We start from the raw sequence: 17,995 nt of genomic DNA, 5'->3' as shown, positions 1-17,995 counted from the left end.
CTAATGAAAAGCTACACTGTATAGCGCCACTTGCTCATTTTTTTATTTCAGTATAGTTGTTTACATCTAGGCGACTACCTGGTTATCTAGTGGCAACTACAATAAGTGTTTTTCTGATACTAGAAAAAGCGTATTAGCTTTCTGCTACTTCTGAGGTGATGTGACAGCGCCTTTACACCTTCTATATTATGAAGCCCATACAACTAGGATTAATTGGAGCAATTCAGCACTTTGTAGATGATGGTACTGAAAAATCAGCAATGTATTTGGTCACTGATTCCACCCAAAACCTGATCGGAATGGGTAAATCAGGTTGTCTAACATGTTGGATTTCACCGACCAATCAGTTGTAGATTGCTAGTGTATGGTACCAAACAGCCGTATTGTAGACCGTTACTAATAAAATGAAGAGCCTTTTACGATTGGCAAATCCGTTCTTTGGTGAAAATGGATTAATGCAGGACACTTACAACTTTGTGTATTAATACCCAGTCTCATTTTATTGCAAGGTCTGTTCACAACTGTAAAAGCACTGTGGTCTATACACCACTGGTTCCCAAACTGTGTGCCGTGGCAGCCTGGGGTGCCTCAGGACACTTGCAGGGGTACCTCAGGTTGGTGGTCCAGCACTAAATCATATTTATGGTCAATGCAATGTAAATATGTGGACAAACAGAAGCACAAACCTGTACAACACCACATAACTGACCCTAAGGATGACATGTAAGCACAATTTACTTCACTTTGTTACTTTACTACATTTGTTACTGAATTTCTCAATAGCGAACGTTTGGCTTAGGAGTGCCGTGAAAACTATGCTGTTACTCTAGGGCGCCGTGCATCAAAAAAATTTGGGAACCTCTGCTATACATAAAATAACAACAAATTATACCTGGTCCAAAAGGAAGTTCTCTTTCTGCTATCTAACGAAGAGATTCATTTCTGTGGTAGTTTGGGAGAGCAAATTCGCAACTTAAAAATTGCAACTAATTTCCAGGAAATGCAATTCAATCGTAAACGCCCATTCCTGGGAACTGCAGCAATGTCACGTTAACTCTACAATGTGCGACCTGGAAGTAGTGGATGGGAAAAAAAAAAAGAAATCACTCTGACCACCACCAAAAGTGACAAACATAGAAGCTTGTTTTCCAGCAAATAAAAGTCTGTACAATATTAATATTTAATGTCCTTTATCGTGCTTTAAGACAAGTTTGCAAAAGTTTGAAGAATAAAAATGTCAAGTCAGTATTGGCCATATTGTGCAGTTTAAATGCCTCCAAGTGACTGATTATTCATTGTCAGAGGGGTACTGCAGTGTCCCAGCATTTTCAACAACAAAAAAAAAGTTCCCCATCCTTTCACCATGCTGCCGGGGGGGGGGGGGGGGGGGAGGATTTTGCTATTAAACTCATCCTGGAGTTTGGAATTGAATTTCATGATTGCGTGGAGGTGACCTTAACCTGCAAATTCACATTGTCGACCTCAGTTCCCAAACCATTGCACTGAATTGAAACACTTGCTACGTTATTGTAAAAAAAAAAAAACAGTGGTTTAATTTAGGGCATAAATATTGGCACGCAGCTGGAACAATGTATAATATGTGTAGTATTATAGTTGCTGTATCTTGGAGGTGACAAGAATTTTGAGCAAAATATGAACAAAACCTGTAAATTTATTTGTTAGTTACACAGAATGCAGCTATTGGTTAAAGCTCTGGAAACTTAATATTTGCTTTGTATTCATAAATGGCATTAATCAACATTGCCATGCAGTTGGTACCATGTATAATATGGGCAAAGCCAAACATAGGCATATTTGTAACCATTTCATTGCACACAGTAGTGTCTTAAGCTGTGTACACACTGTACACGACCGGCAATCGTTCAGACTTTCCAGACAATTTCCCTTGAGCCCAGAACTAGCAAAATTGAGCATGTACACACTGCAATCTTGCAAATGACTGAACAATATATCTTATCATTTGGTCGTATACAATTTATCGCTGCTACTGAACCACCATCTTTAAGTTCACTGGCTGGGAGTGGCAAGAGGTGACGTCTTCAGAGGCAAAATTGGAACACCACATCTTCAGGACATACGGTTGCTTGTACACACTAGGCGATGTGCACCATATCGCTAGCACATCAAACCTGTTTATGTCGCATGCGACCGCAGGAGCACACATATGGAGTACACGCTGAACAATGTAGGCAATTTGTGGTTACGAAATGTCAAATCGGCCCAACATTGTTCCAGTGTTCCAGCTTTTCAATGGTAGACTGCACTGTTCCTCGTTACATTATTACTGTAACGTAGTGGCTGAGGGAATGTGTAAAGTAATAAAATATCCCCACAATTTTAAGAAAAAATAAATAAATACCATCAAACACGATCTGGGTTAATTTACTGATGTCAAATCAGATCAGCACGTGGTAAAAAACTTCCAGTAGACGGAAGTTTCAGCCTTCTAAATAAAAAAAAAAAAAGGAGAAAGCAAAGTCTCGTGGCTGTCCTTTTTATGTTTCCGAATTATACTTTAAAACCATTACTGTAAGCGCAATACACTGTTCAATCATGCCAATTGCACACTAGACGATATGGCGTCCAATCCAGCGGATCGGAACGACCTACCGGGTTCATCATCTAGTGCATACCCACTATGTCGCTGACACTGAGCGCTCCCACAGGTCGTCAGCGACATCCTACTTGCAGGGCCAACGGGGGGATGTCGTTAGCGAGGGCCATGCTGCCGAATGCAAGATGACCCCCGCCGTCGCACCATGTCTGCTTGCCGATGGCGGCTCCCCCGCCGGGTCCAGTCGCTGCCGAGGTCGGACTGGGTACACATCGTCTAGTGTGTACCCCAATGGTGAGAATATGTAAAGAAATGCACTTTCCTAACAATAATATAAATTCCCATGTTGGAGAAAACATGGCTACTCCAGTGGCCCAGGACCCCAAGATTTGTATTTTAGGACTGGAGAACCAGGGCATAATCAGAGGCATCTGGGTATTTCTTCAGGCAACTATATTGCAGTATCAGCATTGGCTCGGCCACAATGACGTCATGACGACATAACGTCTCTCCCAAAGTGTCGAGCGCCATGAGAGGAGCACACAGCTGGGGACGCAGTAGCGGGGATTCAGGTAAGTATAATTTTATGTTCTGTGTGTAAGGGGCACTGCTACTGTGGGCACTGCATAAGGGGGCAATACTATTGGGGGCATAAAGGTGCATATGGACTGGAAAGGAATGTTCCCAGAGTGACGATAAACAGTGGCATGTCATGTTGACACCCCCATTTTTCAGTGGCCATGCCCACTGGGGGGGGGGGGGCACTTTTCATCTTTCCATGGGCGCCAAATACCCTAGTTATGACACTGCACCCAATCCTAACAATTTTCTTAAATAATTAGCTTACAACCAATTCTTCCTAAATATTTAGCTGCCATCTAGAGGATAGAAGAAATTAAGTCATCCTTCTCTGTGTACCATGTACATTATCCTGACCACAGTCCTCAAAGCACACTAAAGCTGGCCACACACTAGACCAACTTACATCCAACCAGCCAACTAGTTGATTGGTTGGAATGAAAATCTGGTAAGGAATACAATCAGCAATTTGCTCCCAAACGCTGGAAAACGGACCAAAACTGTTGTTTGAACAAATAGTTTAGATCAAACATTTAACAAATTTGTCTGAACGACCATTTTCATCTGTTTTCTGACATTTAGGAGCAAATTGCTGATCATCATTTACTCCCATACGTTACCAGATTTTCATTCCAACCAATCAACAAGTTGGCTGGTTGGATGTAAGTTGGTCTAGTGTGTGGCCAGCTTAACAGTGTGCCTTGAGGACCGAGGTTGGGAGTCACTGCTCTACAATAAGCCTATTAAATACAGCAATCTGAATAGGGTCTCCCAAGCTGAAGTAACGATTGTATTGGATTGTAATTAAAATATTGTGCTCACAATATTATATTAATGAGCTAGACTTTGACGGAAGTACTAAAAATATAACTTTTTCAATGACAGGTGGATGTGTAAAATTGTTATTCATACATCTGAATTGTAATGTGGCTTTGTAAATAGATGTTGATCCACCTAATATGGAGATTTTCTGGTATTAGTTGCTTCAAATAACTAAATATATTGATCCTGTACATAAACGAATTCAACATATCAGACCAGATTAGTTTGTATAAAATGGTCCAGTGTGTGCGTTTTAAGATCCCAGTTAGAAAATACATTTCATTTTGCCTATTAGGGGCAGATTGAATTAGCCACGGGGTTTATCGCATGGCTAAAGCACTAACATGGAAAAATCCACATTAAGTGCACCTAAGTCTGATTGGCTTCGGCTACTGACAGTTCCCACGTGGGACGTGCAAACCCACGTGAGAGCTATCAATAGCCAGAGCCAATCAGCGGCCGCTCTACAGTCAGCGCGGCTGTTGATAGGCTGACGGGACGTGTAGGCCCGGTGCAGTCCCGTCACCTGGTATTCAGGAGGGATCTGTATGTGTGGCAACACACATACATATCCTGAGTCCGTGTGGTGGGCAGACGTTTTTCCTGATTTGCCAAGTCCCGGGGATGCTACGGAGACCAGCGCCAGGATATAGGAGAGTATGAAATCTTTTTTGCAGGGCCATTCATTACGGATTTTCTACTGGAGAAGAGGACAGACCGGCAGGTAAGTATGTGTGAGTGGGTAGGGGTATGCAATAAAGTTATACTAGTTACGGTGTCTGTGTTTTGTGTGACTTGTAGTTCCACTGTAAAATATTATAGTTTTACATTATTTGGCCCCCCATTACCCCCACACCTACCGCTCCAGGGGTATGGGGAAGAGCCCCGGGCTTCAGCGTAAGCCTGTGGTGCTCGGGAGGGGGGGGGGGCCTTCTTTGGGGGGTCCCCGACTCCCTCGAGATCACCAGCTTGCGCTGACCGACTTGGGGTGCTAATGCTTTGGACCTGGAGCCCCGGTGATTGGCATTATACCCCGGTCGGTTGGGTCTGGTGCTGGTCTTAAATATGGGGGGAACCCCGTCTGTTTTTCCCCCTATATTTAAAACCAGGACTGGTCCCTGCAGCCTGGTGTTGGTTTCTAAATTACGGTGGAACCCTACAAATTTAGTTCCCTGTATTTTTAGAAACCAGGACTGGCTGGCAAGCCTGGGGCTGGTTAGGCTTTTTTTTTTTTTTGGTGTGTTGGGGGTTCCGATGTCATATTTTATTTTAATTTTTTTTACTTTTAACCCATTTTTTTTCTACAGGTACAACACAACAGGAATTTTAGGGAAATATTCCAGGGAACCCCCTAAAGATGTGGGGATCACTACGGGTACCCCCATTTTTTATCTCCTGAAGGAAGTCTGGGTTTCTAATAGCCGCGGCAGGTGCATATTTGTGGCAATAATAATGTCGGGGGGAAAAAACGCCTGCCAAGGCTATTTAAAAACTCGACTTTCTTTTGCAGGCAAAAACGGGGGTACCCATAGTTATCCACCATGTCTGGACATCTTTAGGGAGGTCCTACAATTATTTCCCGAAAAATCCCGTATTTTTTCGCCGATCAAAGTTTCACCTGTTCCCGTTTTCGCCTATTTTGGAATTGAACACGGGGAATGGCGGGCACGCACACAATATTTTTTCGCTTGGAAAACAGGTGGAGGAGGCGAAACGTCCAGCAGTGCCTTAGGGCAGGGCTAACAGGGCCGGCACTTTAGTCGGAGAATGCCGGTTCTTGCGACTAAACACCCAAGTTAAGTCGCGAGAAGCGGCATTCTCCGACTTAACTTATAATAGTTGGACTAAACAGCGAGTTGAATTAAATAGCTCCGGTACCAACTTCTCACAGCTAAATTGAATCGCCCCCAATATCTAAAAGTGCTCCTCGTTGTGTCAGATCTCTGCTGCTGAGGTACAGTAGTGACAATTGCTAATCACGCTGCCACAAACACACACACGGGCTGTGGAGTCAGTACACCAAACCTTCCACTCCGCTATTTAACTACTGTCCGACTGCTTCATGAATGGCAAATGTATACTAATGTACATAAGCAACCAATTTACTGCAGTAATATGGTGATGACAAGGAATTGTCATCACAACCACCACATAAGTCAGCTTTTCTTTCTTGTTCCGAAATTTGAGTAAAATAAAAACTTTGGTAAATTCCAATGAAAGTAAATATACAAAAAAAATTACGCATTTAATTAAAAATGGGTTTTTAGCAGATAGTCTTATTTTTATATAATCTTTAGTTTTAAGCTAGAACAGAACATGATCATCATAATAAGCTGTCCTCTGCTTACAAACTTGTTATAACTACTTTGCCAAATGCTTTCCAAGAAATATGGTCACTACTACTCTGTGTATGGTAAATGGGAGAAATCTTGCTGACTGTGCTGCAGCTGCTATAGTCTTTAGTCTGTCCTCCTGCTGTGTAACAAAATACATGATTTCGCTGACATATTCACCAGTAAATAATGCACATTGCTGCTAAATCCTCATCTGTAACAACACTGGAGCTCATCTCGAGTTGAGGCAAATTGGGTGTAATTTGTACCCAGAAAAAAAAAAAAAAACAGTAAGGGTGCAATTTAATTGTTTTGAGCGCAACCCGCTGGGCGTCTATACGAATAGGCGCCCGATGGAGCAATTCAATTGTTTCTCAGTTATATGACTTGAACATTATCCTAATATTACTAAGCCAATTTGCTTGCAATAGACTTTCCTTGTTGAGTCCAGTTGTAGTGTTATATTATATTGTTCACGTTCGTTGTAATTATGGAGGCGATTCAATCCAGCGGGCACTGAATAGCGCCAGGAGGGAGCTCCCAGAGCTATTCAATTCAACGTACCGTTTAGTCAGACTAATGATTTCTTCTTGTACCCTCCTGAAGGTGTGAGGAGAAATCAGACTAAAGTCCCGGCCGCAAGCCTGTTTTCCGGCTTAGAATGGCGCTAACAGCCTCACGGCCGACACTTTAGTCGGAGAAGGCTGGTTCTCTCGACTAAACACCCAGGTTAAGTCGCAAGAACTGGCATTTTCCAACTTAACATCATGGTGAATTGAATAGCTCTGGGAGTTCTCTCCCTGCACTAGTCAACTCCCGCTGAATTGAACCGCTACTTATATTAGAATTTCATGAGTGACTAGGGGTTTTATTTACTAAGCCTTGGATGGAGATAAAGTACCAACCAACCAACTCCTGTCATTTTTCAAACACAGCTTGTGACATTGCAGTTTAGCGCTGTTTGGCTGGTACTTTATCTTAGTTCACTTTATCTCCATCTAAGGCTTAGTAAATAGACCCCTATGGGCATGATTCTATTAAACGTGAAGTGAATAGCGCCGGGAATCAGCTACCGGAGCTATTCAATTCATTTGCGCTGCTAAGCCCGACCAAGAATTTCTTCTTGCATCCCTCCGGAGATGCGAGCAGAAATCCGACAAAAGTCCAGGCGCGATGCTGTTTTCTGCCCTTAGCGCCGGGAAAATAGCATTGCGCCGGGATGTTTAAGGCGCGAGAGCGAGCCCTCCCCAACCTAACTACGCGCAGCATTGACTAGCTCCGGGAGCTCATTCCCAGCGCTATTCACTTCACGTTTAATTGAATCGTGCCCTATATTTGGGCACAACTTAATATTTTCTGTATGTATTTTTTAAGTAAATTTGTAATATCTGGCTTCTGTTATTTAATATTGGGCGTGAATCAGCACTGCCAAAACTTGTTTTTCTGGCTTGCTGTTTAAAGGGATATCTTATTCAACTTTTTTGGCTGTGGCTTTTTAGCACCTTAGTTTATTTGTGTTTCTAATATAGGCCCTAATGTTCGCAATTAGAGATATTGGGGACACAAGCATACCAATTTGAGACGTTGCTTGATATACGTACAAAATGATTGTTCGCCTTGTTTTATTGCATTGCAATAAACAAGGCAATCCATGGACAGGCAAAAAGCATGGCTATTCCTGCAGAGCTCAGATAGAGTTAGTAACACCTTTTAAATAGGAAGATGAAGTGGTTAGGAATTATATAATTTAATGTATAAGTAACCAAATATATGTGCACCTAGTATTTTGTATACTCCAGAATGGAAAATAAACCAGTATTTTTTATCCAAGCGATTATTCTCATCTCTATGTAAACAGATTGTTGGGCTGCTACAATTTCAGCTAGTTAGAATGTGACTCTCTCTCTATCTATATATATGAAACCTCCCAAAAAAATAAATGCAAATAAGGTTTCAAAAGGTCACAAAAAACTTCTCTGCTTAGAACAGTCACATATCCTCCGTCTATTGGGGGAGATGTAAGGAGCCCTGAAGCGGTATCAGCGCACGTTAAGTGCCGATATAATACATCTACCCCATTGTGTTATAAGTCAGTCTGTCAATTACCATCAGAGCATTTTCCATGTCACAATGCTTTATTAGGATTAGATTAATTGAACAAACCCATCAGAAAAGGCTGTATGGATGTGATTGCATGTTTGGGCAAGCATCTTGTAATCCAAAAGATAAATGATTTATAGTAAACAATGAATCCCTGTTCAGAGAGTAAACTGGACAGATTACACTGGTCAAACAATTCCCACCGAGGTCAATAAAAACACATTGCAACACTATGGGCTCCACTGAAACCAGTTTGTGAAGAATCTCAGTAAGAACACCATTATGCTCAATTTTACAACAGGAAACGTGTACTGAGGTACAGGTGCCTTTTTTACTCTTTATATAAATTCACAGCACTTGAAGAACAATCAGCGATCAAAGCAAGGCACCACCTGAATATATTATCGTGAGTAAATGCTCACATTTTTCACAATGTATCATGTTACTCATATATTACTTTGTCTTACATTGCCAGATATTAGCACCCCTACTTCTTCACTGTAATAGACAAATAAACAAAGGACCATCATTTATAGGAGATGCGTCAGGTTTTGTTTTTTGTTAATTGTCACGCCTGTGTCCGTTGACCCCGACCGAGAACATTTTCACAACCGGACATGGCACACACTGCCCGATGTGGACCATATGTCGTCCGATGACAGATCGTCTAGTGTGTACCCGGCTATAGAGTACAAAATAAAACCGACAATGGCTAGAGTGGAGTACCAGGAGCCCCACACTTGCTGTGTGCCGATATTACAGTGGGCTTCATGTTCTGGTGTCAGACTACAACTGTACAGGAGAGCATGTGATGCAGCACAAGAACACACGTGCATGGCCTTATGCAGATGGGGGGTGAGTCCTGGAGTGTTGCTAGGCATATAATCCTACATGGCAATACCCATCGTGTCAGAACAGCAAGGCCCAAAGGAGACAGATATATAATTTAAAGAAAACAAAAACTAACACAAACACCCAACTACCAATATCAAAACAACTTAACTACGGACATGATTGCAAAATTACATTACAGAATGCAATGTATAAGGAAAATAAAAGTACAATATATTGACAGGCTAGTGTTACATTTTCAACCAGTAGGAGAAGCCCAGTGGTCACATGTACTAATAATGGAATGGGATTGAAATACCGGCAGCTGTTTAGATCCCGACTGGGGCAGATAAGTAGCCTAACCCTCCCTTGCCCCCCACCCCCTAACCCTCCTTAAGTGGTACCTAACCCTAACCTCCCCCCAGTGCCTAACCCTAACCCCCCCCTAGTGCATAACCCTAACCTCCTCCCCCTAGTGCCTAACCCTAACCTCCTCCCCCTAGTGCCTAACCCCCTCTTAACACTCCTCGGGGGGGAGGGGCTAACCCTAACCCTCCCCCCTGGGAGTGCCTAACCCTAATCTCCCTCCCCCAAACCTCACTAACCCCACTAGACTCCCTAATCCTAACTATCCCCACAGCTAACGCTAAGGGCACCCCGGACTCACCTTCGTTCGGGCTGGTGTCCTGGCGTTGAGATTAACATAAGCGTCGATATTTCGTTAAATTCCTTGCCGGGATTGCGCTGTTGGGATTGAGACCGGCGGCCGCCTGCCTCCCCTAACAATGACACTGATACTTACTAGAGACCGTGGTTCTAACCCCAGGTGTCTCAAGAACCGAAAAGAAGTTTAAGCAGGTTTGGGCAGACAACCTGCCTGTACATTTATGGGTAGAGTACTGTTGCATAACAGTTTTCTTAAAAGACAAAAGTAACTATAAGGTTAAGAATTTTAAAGATTAACCTAGACAGCAGACAAAAATGTTCATAATAAAATGGAAGCATGCAACATTGCATAAAGACAAAGTATCCAACACTTAAGATGTAGGGATCTGCATGACTAGTGGAATATGCTTTAAATCGACAAAAAACAGAACTATACGATTGTGCGACCCAGCGATACGGTGAGCGATGTAACGATAGATAGTGAGCGCTGCACACACTGTACGATCTGATGTACAACGGCACAAGGTTACATGATGCATGTAACAGCATTGCGTCCTTCACTGCAGGACAGCAGATGGGACGATGCAATAAATGAATAGTGGATTGGGCGTACACTATACGTGAGCACTATATCGTTCCGATCCGCATCAGAATTATATCATACGATACATCGTATTATGTGTACCCAGCTTATAGTTTTCGCTCAATTCAACGCAAATTGAATAGCGCCGGGAAGGAGCTCCCGGAGCTATTTAATTCAGTGCGCTGTTATGCCCGACGGAAGGATTTCTTCTCGCACCCCTCCTGGGATGCGAGCAGAAATCCGACAAAACTTCTGCCCTTAGCGCAGCGGAAACAGCATCGCGGCAGGCACTTAAGTGGAGTGGGTATACTGGTGCAGTGACAACAGAGAAAATGCCACGCCATAATGGAACAGCCAGCAGGGAAACGGGAAGAAGCATTCAAGCCCTGTCCCTAGGCCTGCCCACAGAGTACAGGAGGTGCTGCAGGGGAAAAAACCCACCAATGCTAGCTCATCTTACTGGAGTTCAGCATGGCACTGCCAAAGGGTAGGGCGCATATCAACTTTAAAAAAAAACAAAAAAACCCAGGTGTGGCACAGAGCGTGGCAGTGCTAAAGCGCGCTAGCATGAAAATGGAAATTAAACCATTGTTGGATTAAGAGATAGCATAACAAATAAATCGCAACAATTAGGGGTCAATGTGATGTGTTGTCGAGTATTGCCACAACGCTTGGCTTTGCATACATCAGCTATTTACAGTAGGCTGTACATTGGAAGTTTTTCTGCGCACCTCTATGGGGTTAGACGCAAAGCTGGCTATATGCAGTTCCAGAATGTTACATCAACACCATCAGCACTGAGTTTTGGATCTCGCTGAATTGATCCCTTAGGATTGAAGAACACAAACATGTCTTTCAGTAAAATGAAACACAACCAAGGGGCATATTCAATTAGGTGCAAAAAGCCAGTTTCTGCTGAAAGGTTTCGCCAGTGACGACATTTCGCCAGGCGAAAACTTATCCCCGTATTCAATTCCAAAGACTTTCCACCGGTGTGGAAAGTCAATGCATTGGATTAGGCGAAAATGATTGACCTATGAAAACTGTCAAAAAAAAGTGCAGAATTGGGGTTTTGGGATGCAAACTTGCGGGAACCACCCTGCACCCTTTGGACAACCCCCAAAGGTAAACTGTCAAAAATTTTTTAAAAAACTACTTAACACCCCAAAAAATGACTGCAAAAGGGGGCAAAAAATTACAAAGTCGTTGGACAAACTTAAAAACTAGCGAAATAGACTCCAGGGGGGTTCCCTAGTATGCCCCAGGTGCTTTTAAAATTGCAGGTGCTTGTGGAAGGTGGATTTCTAAGGTATTTTTAAAACTTCACTTTAACAACTTTAAAATATGCTTGCACCCATTTTCATGTACTCCAAATTTGCTGGGATTACTTAATTTTCTGCAAAAAAAAAAAAAAAAAAAAAACCTGCTAAATGCTGTTCTTCACCACTTTTGCAAAGACGCTAATTAGCAGCTATTGAGATCATTTAAGTACCCCAAATACCTTCAGCAGGCCTATTCGGGGGTATCTATAGTGATCCCCAATGTCAGTGCATCTTTTGTGGGGTGACAGGCTGATTTCCCCAAATCTGACAGGGCTTTGCCAAGTCTAAATTCGGTGGGTTCCGTTTTCGACGATTTCTAATTGAATACGGGGATAAGCAGGGACGAGCGCGATACTTTTCCGCTTGGAAAACCAGAGATGTCGGCGAAAAGTCCGGCATGCGAAAATCACGGGACTTTTCGCAGCTAATTGAATATGCCCCTAAGTCTCTAAATTACAGTACTTCAAGGTAGAAGCACGATTATTCATATAGTGGATTATAGCATTAAATAACTAGTGGCACCAAGTTGCTATGAAGTGGACACCACTGCTGTGGAAAGATAATAATTCTATGTTTGGTATATACATTTCAATGTAAGGTTTGAGGTTCATGTAAGTAAATTAATATTTTGACATTAGACAGCTTTGTCAACCGATGCTAGGGACTAGACAATTTTTGGAGTTTAAAAACATCCCCGAGAACATCCGATTTTTAGCATACACACTACACAATTATCGAGCCAAGAAGAGGCACGTCCTTGCCGATTTAAATAATTGCCCATAAAAGTGATGTTTGACATGAACTATTAGCAGGAATCATACAGATGGTCGGAAATCCGTACACACTACATTTTTAGCACGATTTACCGTTTAGTCCTACAAATGTTGCACAGAACTCCTCATATCGGGACCCGATGATGCTGGTGTTGGCCCAACCATCAGTCAGGGGTGCAGTGTACAAATTAGCAGATACTCGGGCAGCAAGGTTGGAAATTGGCTTATCAGCCCGATTATTGTATAGTGTATACACAGCTTTAGTCTAGGAGCTAGACAAACACTGGTGTTTACACAGCTTTACCTGGTTTTGACTTGCTATAAAAAGGTTCTGTACCATACAAATCTAGTGAAAATCCTCTTAAACTGGGTACACACTAAACAGATATCTGCAGATTATGGTTGTTCGTACACACTGAGCAACCATCATTTGTGTTCAGTGTGTAAGAGGAAGCAGGTCCTGATGGCCGGGGTGCTGCGGGTCTGCCTCCCTCCCCGTGGCTCTCGTTGTATATGTATGGGCGGTTTGCAGACCGCCCGTACACACTTGCCGATGGATAGATATGTCTGCAGACATATCTGTCGATCGGCTGTGCAGTACAGACAATGCGATATGTCTGAACGACATCATTCACAGACATGTGGCGGGTACACACTGGCAGACGGGCAGCAGATATAATGGCCGATCAAATGATGGGCCAATATCTGTCAGTGTGTACCCAGCATAAACTAAACTTCTAAAGGGGGAATTCAATTGTTTTAAATGCGGCTGCATTACCAGTCTATAGCGACAGAAGCGATTCAATTGTTTGTGCCACTGGACGCGACTGGCATGGGCCTCTATTATTTCTGCATGCACCCTCCTGAGATGGCGAGCAGAAATCCGCCCAAGGTCGAGCTTTTGGGCACCCAAAATCATCACGCCCAATGGTTTGCACAGGTTTAGCCATTTTACGAGGCTAATCTCGGTGCATTTGACTCAATAAGTAATGGGCACCAACAGTACTAACGCCCATCAGCAAACATTTGAATATTGCCGACAATACACCTATTACAGACACCCATTGTATGGCAGCAAATGACAGTCGATCATATGGTGTCAAACACTGAAAAAAGGACAAAAAAATAAAAAAAATTGTTCAAATTGGTTAAATGTGTGTTTTAACCAATTTTCTGAACATTTGGCTATTTTCCAGTGTTTGTGAGCAAACGGACGATTGTCATTGGCTCCCATACATTACCAGGTTTTCATTCCAACCAGCCAGATTGGACAGATAATTGTATAGTGGATGCCCAGCTTAAAGGTGCCCATACACGGGATGTTTTTTTTTTTTACACGATATGGCCAGTTACGACAGGTTGTACATGCCAGTCGTGTGGAAATAGGTGTATTTTGTGTGTTCTGCGACCCCACCGTCCTCTAGTTGGATCGCAGATCAGATGGTTTTGCAGAAAGATCTACAATCTTGAGTACAATGCGATACACTTCTATGCCTCTTATCCTATGATCGTAGTGATCAATCGTACACCATTTGACCACATCTTAGGAAGAATTTCAAGGGCAATCGTATAAAGCATCTTACCAACTTTGAATCACACCGTGTATGTGGGCCTTAAGTCTTTCTGGCAAACACTGACACCTACACTAAAATAGTATACTCTATAATTAAATGCGATGGCACTGATGTGCTATTGTCAAAATTACTGCATTATAAAGCAACTGCAGGTTCCCTTTATAGGCATGCTTATTGGAAAACAGGGCATTTGTATATGATGATGTGCATGCTGGAATTGTATTGCTTAAGGTATGAGCCACATTTGTACGGAAGTCCTTGCTTTCAATAAACTGTGTCCTTCATTTCCATATTTGGTCCATTACCTGCATTTGCATTCAGCCTAAACACACATCCTGGACATAAAAAGAAAAAGTAGCTTACATCTATGACAGAACACAAATGGTCAGCTGCCTTTCAAAGCATGTTCACATTATGTTGTTTTCATGTTTTTCTGTACATGAAAACTGCACGAGAAACACAATTGCAAATTTTGCACCGACAGTATAAAGAAAATACGGAGCGATGGGAACAGGCCCTGAAGACGACTGCACATTATTAGGAAAGACAAGTGGTTGGAGTCCTGTGATAAGGAAATGAGCTGAGTGGGTGAATCAAATAGATTTTATCTGATGACAACTTATGTTTATACAAGATTATCTGACAGTATTTGAGAGACTTATGCTGGGTACACACTAGGTCAATGGGTCGGGCATTTGTATACACACTTACCAATCATCTGTCCGATGTGTAGGGCTTGACAGCTCAACTGGATGGACATTTAAATTGCCAGTCCAGTTGAGCTGTCAATCACCGCCGGGTTCCTGCAGAATGTCGGTGGGTCACCCGTACACACCAGCAGATGACCAATATATCTTTCAGATATAACGGCCATCTGCTGTGCTTCAATGGAATGGGTGATAGATCTATCAATGTGTACCCAGCTTTATAATGCAGTACAGTTTGCAGATACAGCATCTCAAAAGGGAAATAACCTCCTTGAGGTTTTTTGATGGAATACAGGTATGAAGATTGCTTGCAGTATTTGTTCACCAAAGGAACTGTGTGGATAATCAATTGTTCGCAATGTGCTGTCAGGCATAGCGGCGATGGCCAACTGCGCACATACCTGTCAATTACGGTAGTACAGACTTTGCAAAGCTTGCGATGTTGGCAGGCGCAATGTGCTGTTATAGTATAGGTACGAGTCCATTTGAATTTCCCCCTTTGTGGGCTCACCTTATACCATGAGAATCAGTGGCGTAAGTTCATCCCAGAAGCCCGGAGGCAAGTTATAATTTGATGCCCCCCTGTCACAGCCGCTGCCACTGTAATGTAGCAATGCACATGTAGACAGGCTATAGATAAGACGAAGGCAGCAGCTGATGGTCTGACATAGAGCTCTCCACTAGTGTATGGTGGCTTCTCAGGTGCCGGGAAGGGGTGCCATGTATTGGGTGGCCATGATGGTACACTCCGAGTACATAGTTACAGCCCTAAGTGGGGTGAATATGTTGTGGACAATGGAGGAGGTGCCCCCTTCAGTGCTGGAGCCCGGCGGCAGGCGCCTCCATTGTCTCCCATAGTTCTGCCCCTGATGAGAATGCATTATCAAGTCACCTGGAAGCAGCAACATCACCAAACCATGAGGCAAGCAGGGTGCGCAGCGATTTTATTCATCCTTGATGAATAGACAGGATGTACAATCTGTGAGCACAGACGTGTCAACATACACCTTTTCTCAAATTGTGCCAAATGGCATCTTTCGGCGAGCCTGGGAACTCTGCAACATAGCCATGCCAAGCATCCCACCAAATACTTATTCCTAAAATATGCATCTTAGTCACATCGCTATTGCAACAAAAGTACAACACAATGGTACATTGACTTCTGTGGCTAGTATTACATGTAATTCTGTTTGTGACTAAGACACTAAACTGGGTACAAAAGGCAAGAGACCGTTCCAAAACGAGCAACCGCACCATGTATCATCACTATGCTGAATCTGAGAATTTATACCAATTACTTTGCGACAAAAGTACTAATCTAGTGCCTGGTACACTGTCAGCAACTTTGTGTGTGGCTATGAGGGAAGACCCAATATTTCAGGAAAAGTACTCAATGTACATGAATCGCTACATGTGACGGAGCGTAAAAGTCTTGCGGCGTATGAATGAGGACACATCTGTAAGTGACAAGTCCACTAACTGGGAAGTGACTAGGGGCTTTTCATACATATTTAATGGACTATAACAAAAGGTAACTACGGAGTATGTGTATACATTTGCATATGTTGTTTTCTTCTGTGCCCCATGGTAACAGAACCAAACTGATGATTCCTGAAACTAATCTTTATAAAACTACAAGACAAAACTACATATCCATGCAGCACACTAATGAAGGCAAGAAGATCAGTCAACTATGCAGCAATACCTGTTGGGCCTAAACACACACACTCACATACAGCATCACCTGTATCTAAGTTGCAGCCAAATAATAAGTTCCATTGCATTTCTTTCAATCATAATAGCATGCATCACATTATTTTCTTTTTGTACAGATAGCAAAGACAATATATACCTGAACATAACACAGAATGCCATAATACAATCCATGTCAATTAAGGAGCTATGTAAGTGATTAACTGTGCACTTCCATAGTTACTCAATATTAGGAACAGAAGTGTGAGAATATAATATAATATATATATATATATATATATATATATATATATATACATACACACTTACCCTCCAACATGACCTGCTCCATTAGGTACAAAATGCTCTACCCCTGGACTTCCTACCTAAATTATGATTGCTGTCACCTGTGTTGAACTAGGTAATTGATGACACAGGCATTTCAACACAGGTGTCAGGAATTATAAATTAAGAGGAAAGTCCAGGAACAGAGGATTTTGTACCTAATAGAATGGGTCATGTTTTGAGGGTCTCTGTGTGTGTGTGTATATATATATATATATATATATATACACACACACACTGCTATGTTGTAGTACCAGAGCATATGTTGGTGAGGTGTGCTGCATAGACCCGCACAGAAGCACATGTGTGCCTAGACTCCTGTCTGCCAGTGCCTCTGTATGGCCATAGGTGGGAATCTGCCCGGTTCCCCAGACGCCGGTTCCCTGGCCGCATGGCAGCCAGTCCCGGTGTACAGACCCCACCAACACACACCATGAACCCCACTGTACCTCTCTCACAGCTTCTCACCCGGAGCGAATCCACAAACCCAGCAACAACACAAGATGGCTGACGCCACGCACCGTCACCTGACGACTCCACGCCTCGCGTGAGCAGTGACAGTGCAGCGTGCTCGGCCAGCACTCCACTACCACCAACAACACACTTCCTTCCCTGCCACACTGATACAGACGGGATACTTCACGCACGGATCGTCACTGGGGCCTAACCTGCCTAAGGGTTCACGTGATCGTAACTTGCCTGGGACCCCTTGGCGGCCATGTTGGATGTGGGTAAAATGCCCATAACTTACGTTTACCATTGTACAGGAAATGGTGGACCGATACGCCTGGCGGCGAAGCGTTCGTGTCATAAACATTTCTTGTATTATTATTTTTTTATAAATTATAAAAAAATGGGGACAGGCACATGCGTGGCTTAATTAGTAACACGACGTTGTAGCAGTGTTTACTTTTGCTAGTGCCAACAATGACAATCCCAACAGTTGTGCTCGCGAAATCGTGTCAAACTAAGCCCCGCCCATGACCACTGAATCCAACGAGAAAGAACCTAGTAAGGGTTGAAGACCACGCCCACTTTAGTGTAACCCCTGCCCAGCCAAAAATCAGGACTTGCTTAGCAGACTAGTTGCAGA

At 43.0% G+C, this 17,995-nt stretch overlaps 1 protein-coding gene across 8 annotated transcripts in view; it reads right to left on the bottom strand.

Annotated features, from left to right (window-relative positions):
- GIGYF2 (GRB10 interacting GYF protein 2) overlaps positions 1 to 17,542 on the bottom strand; it is a 183,010-nt gene extending 165,468 nt beyond the window's left edge. For 5 of the 8 annotated variants that reach the window (XM_088479250.1, XM_088479251.1, XM_088479252.1 and 2 more), the window contains exon 1: positions 16,888 to 16,909. In XM_088479250.1, coding sequence (XP_088335376.1) covers positions 16,888 to 16,909 — 22 coding nt within the window. Of the gene's footprint in view, positions 1 to 16,887; positions 16,910 to 17,351 lie in introns of those variants that run through there. The other 3 variants (XM_088479253.1, XM_088479254.1, XM_088479255.1) reach the window with 3 other exon arrangements.
- Positions 17,543 to 17,995: the final 453 nt, after the last annotated feature.

Source organism: Taudactylus pleione, unplaced genomic scaffold, assembly GCF_031769625.1.
Source record: "Taudactylus pleione unplaced genomic scaffold, aTauple2 ptg000229l, whole genome shotgun sequence".
Classification (NCBI taxonomy): domain Eukaryota; kingdom Metazoa; phylum Chordata; class Amphibia; order Anura; family Myobatrachidae; genus Taudactylus; species Taudactylus pleione.
This window is presented reverse-complemented; position numbering and strand designations above follow the sequence as displayed.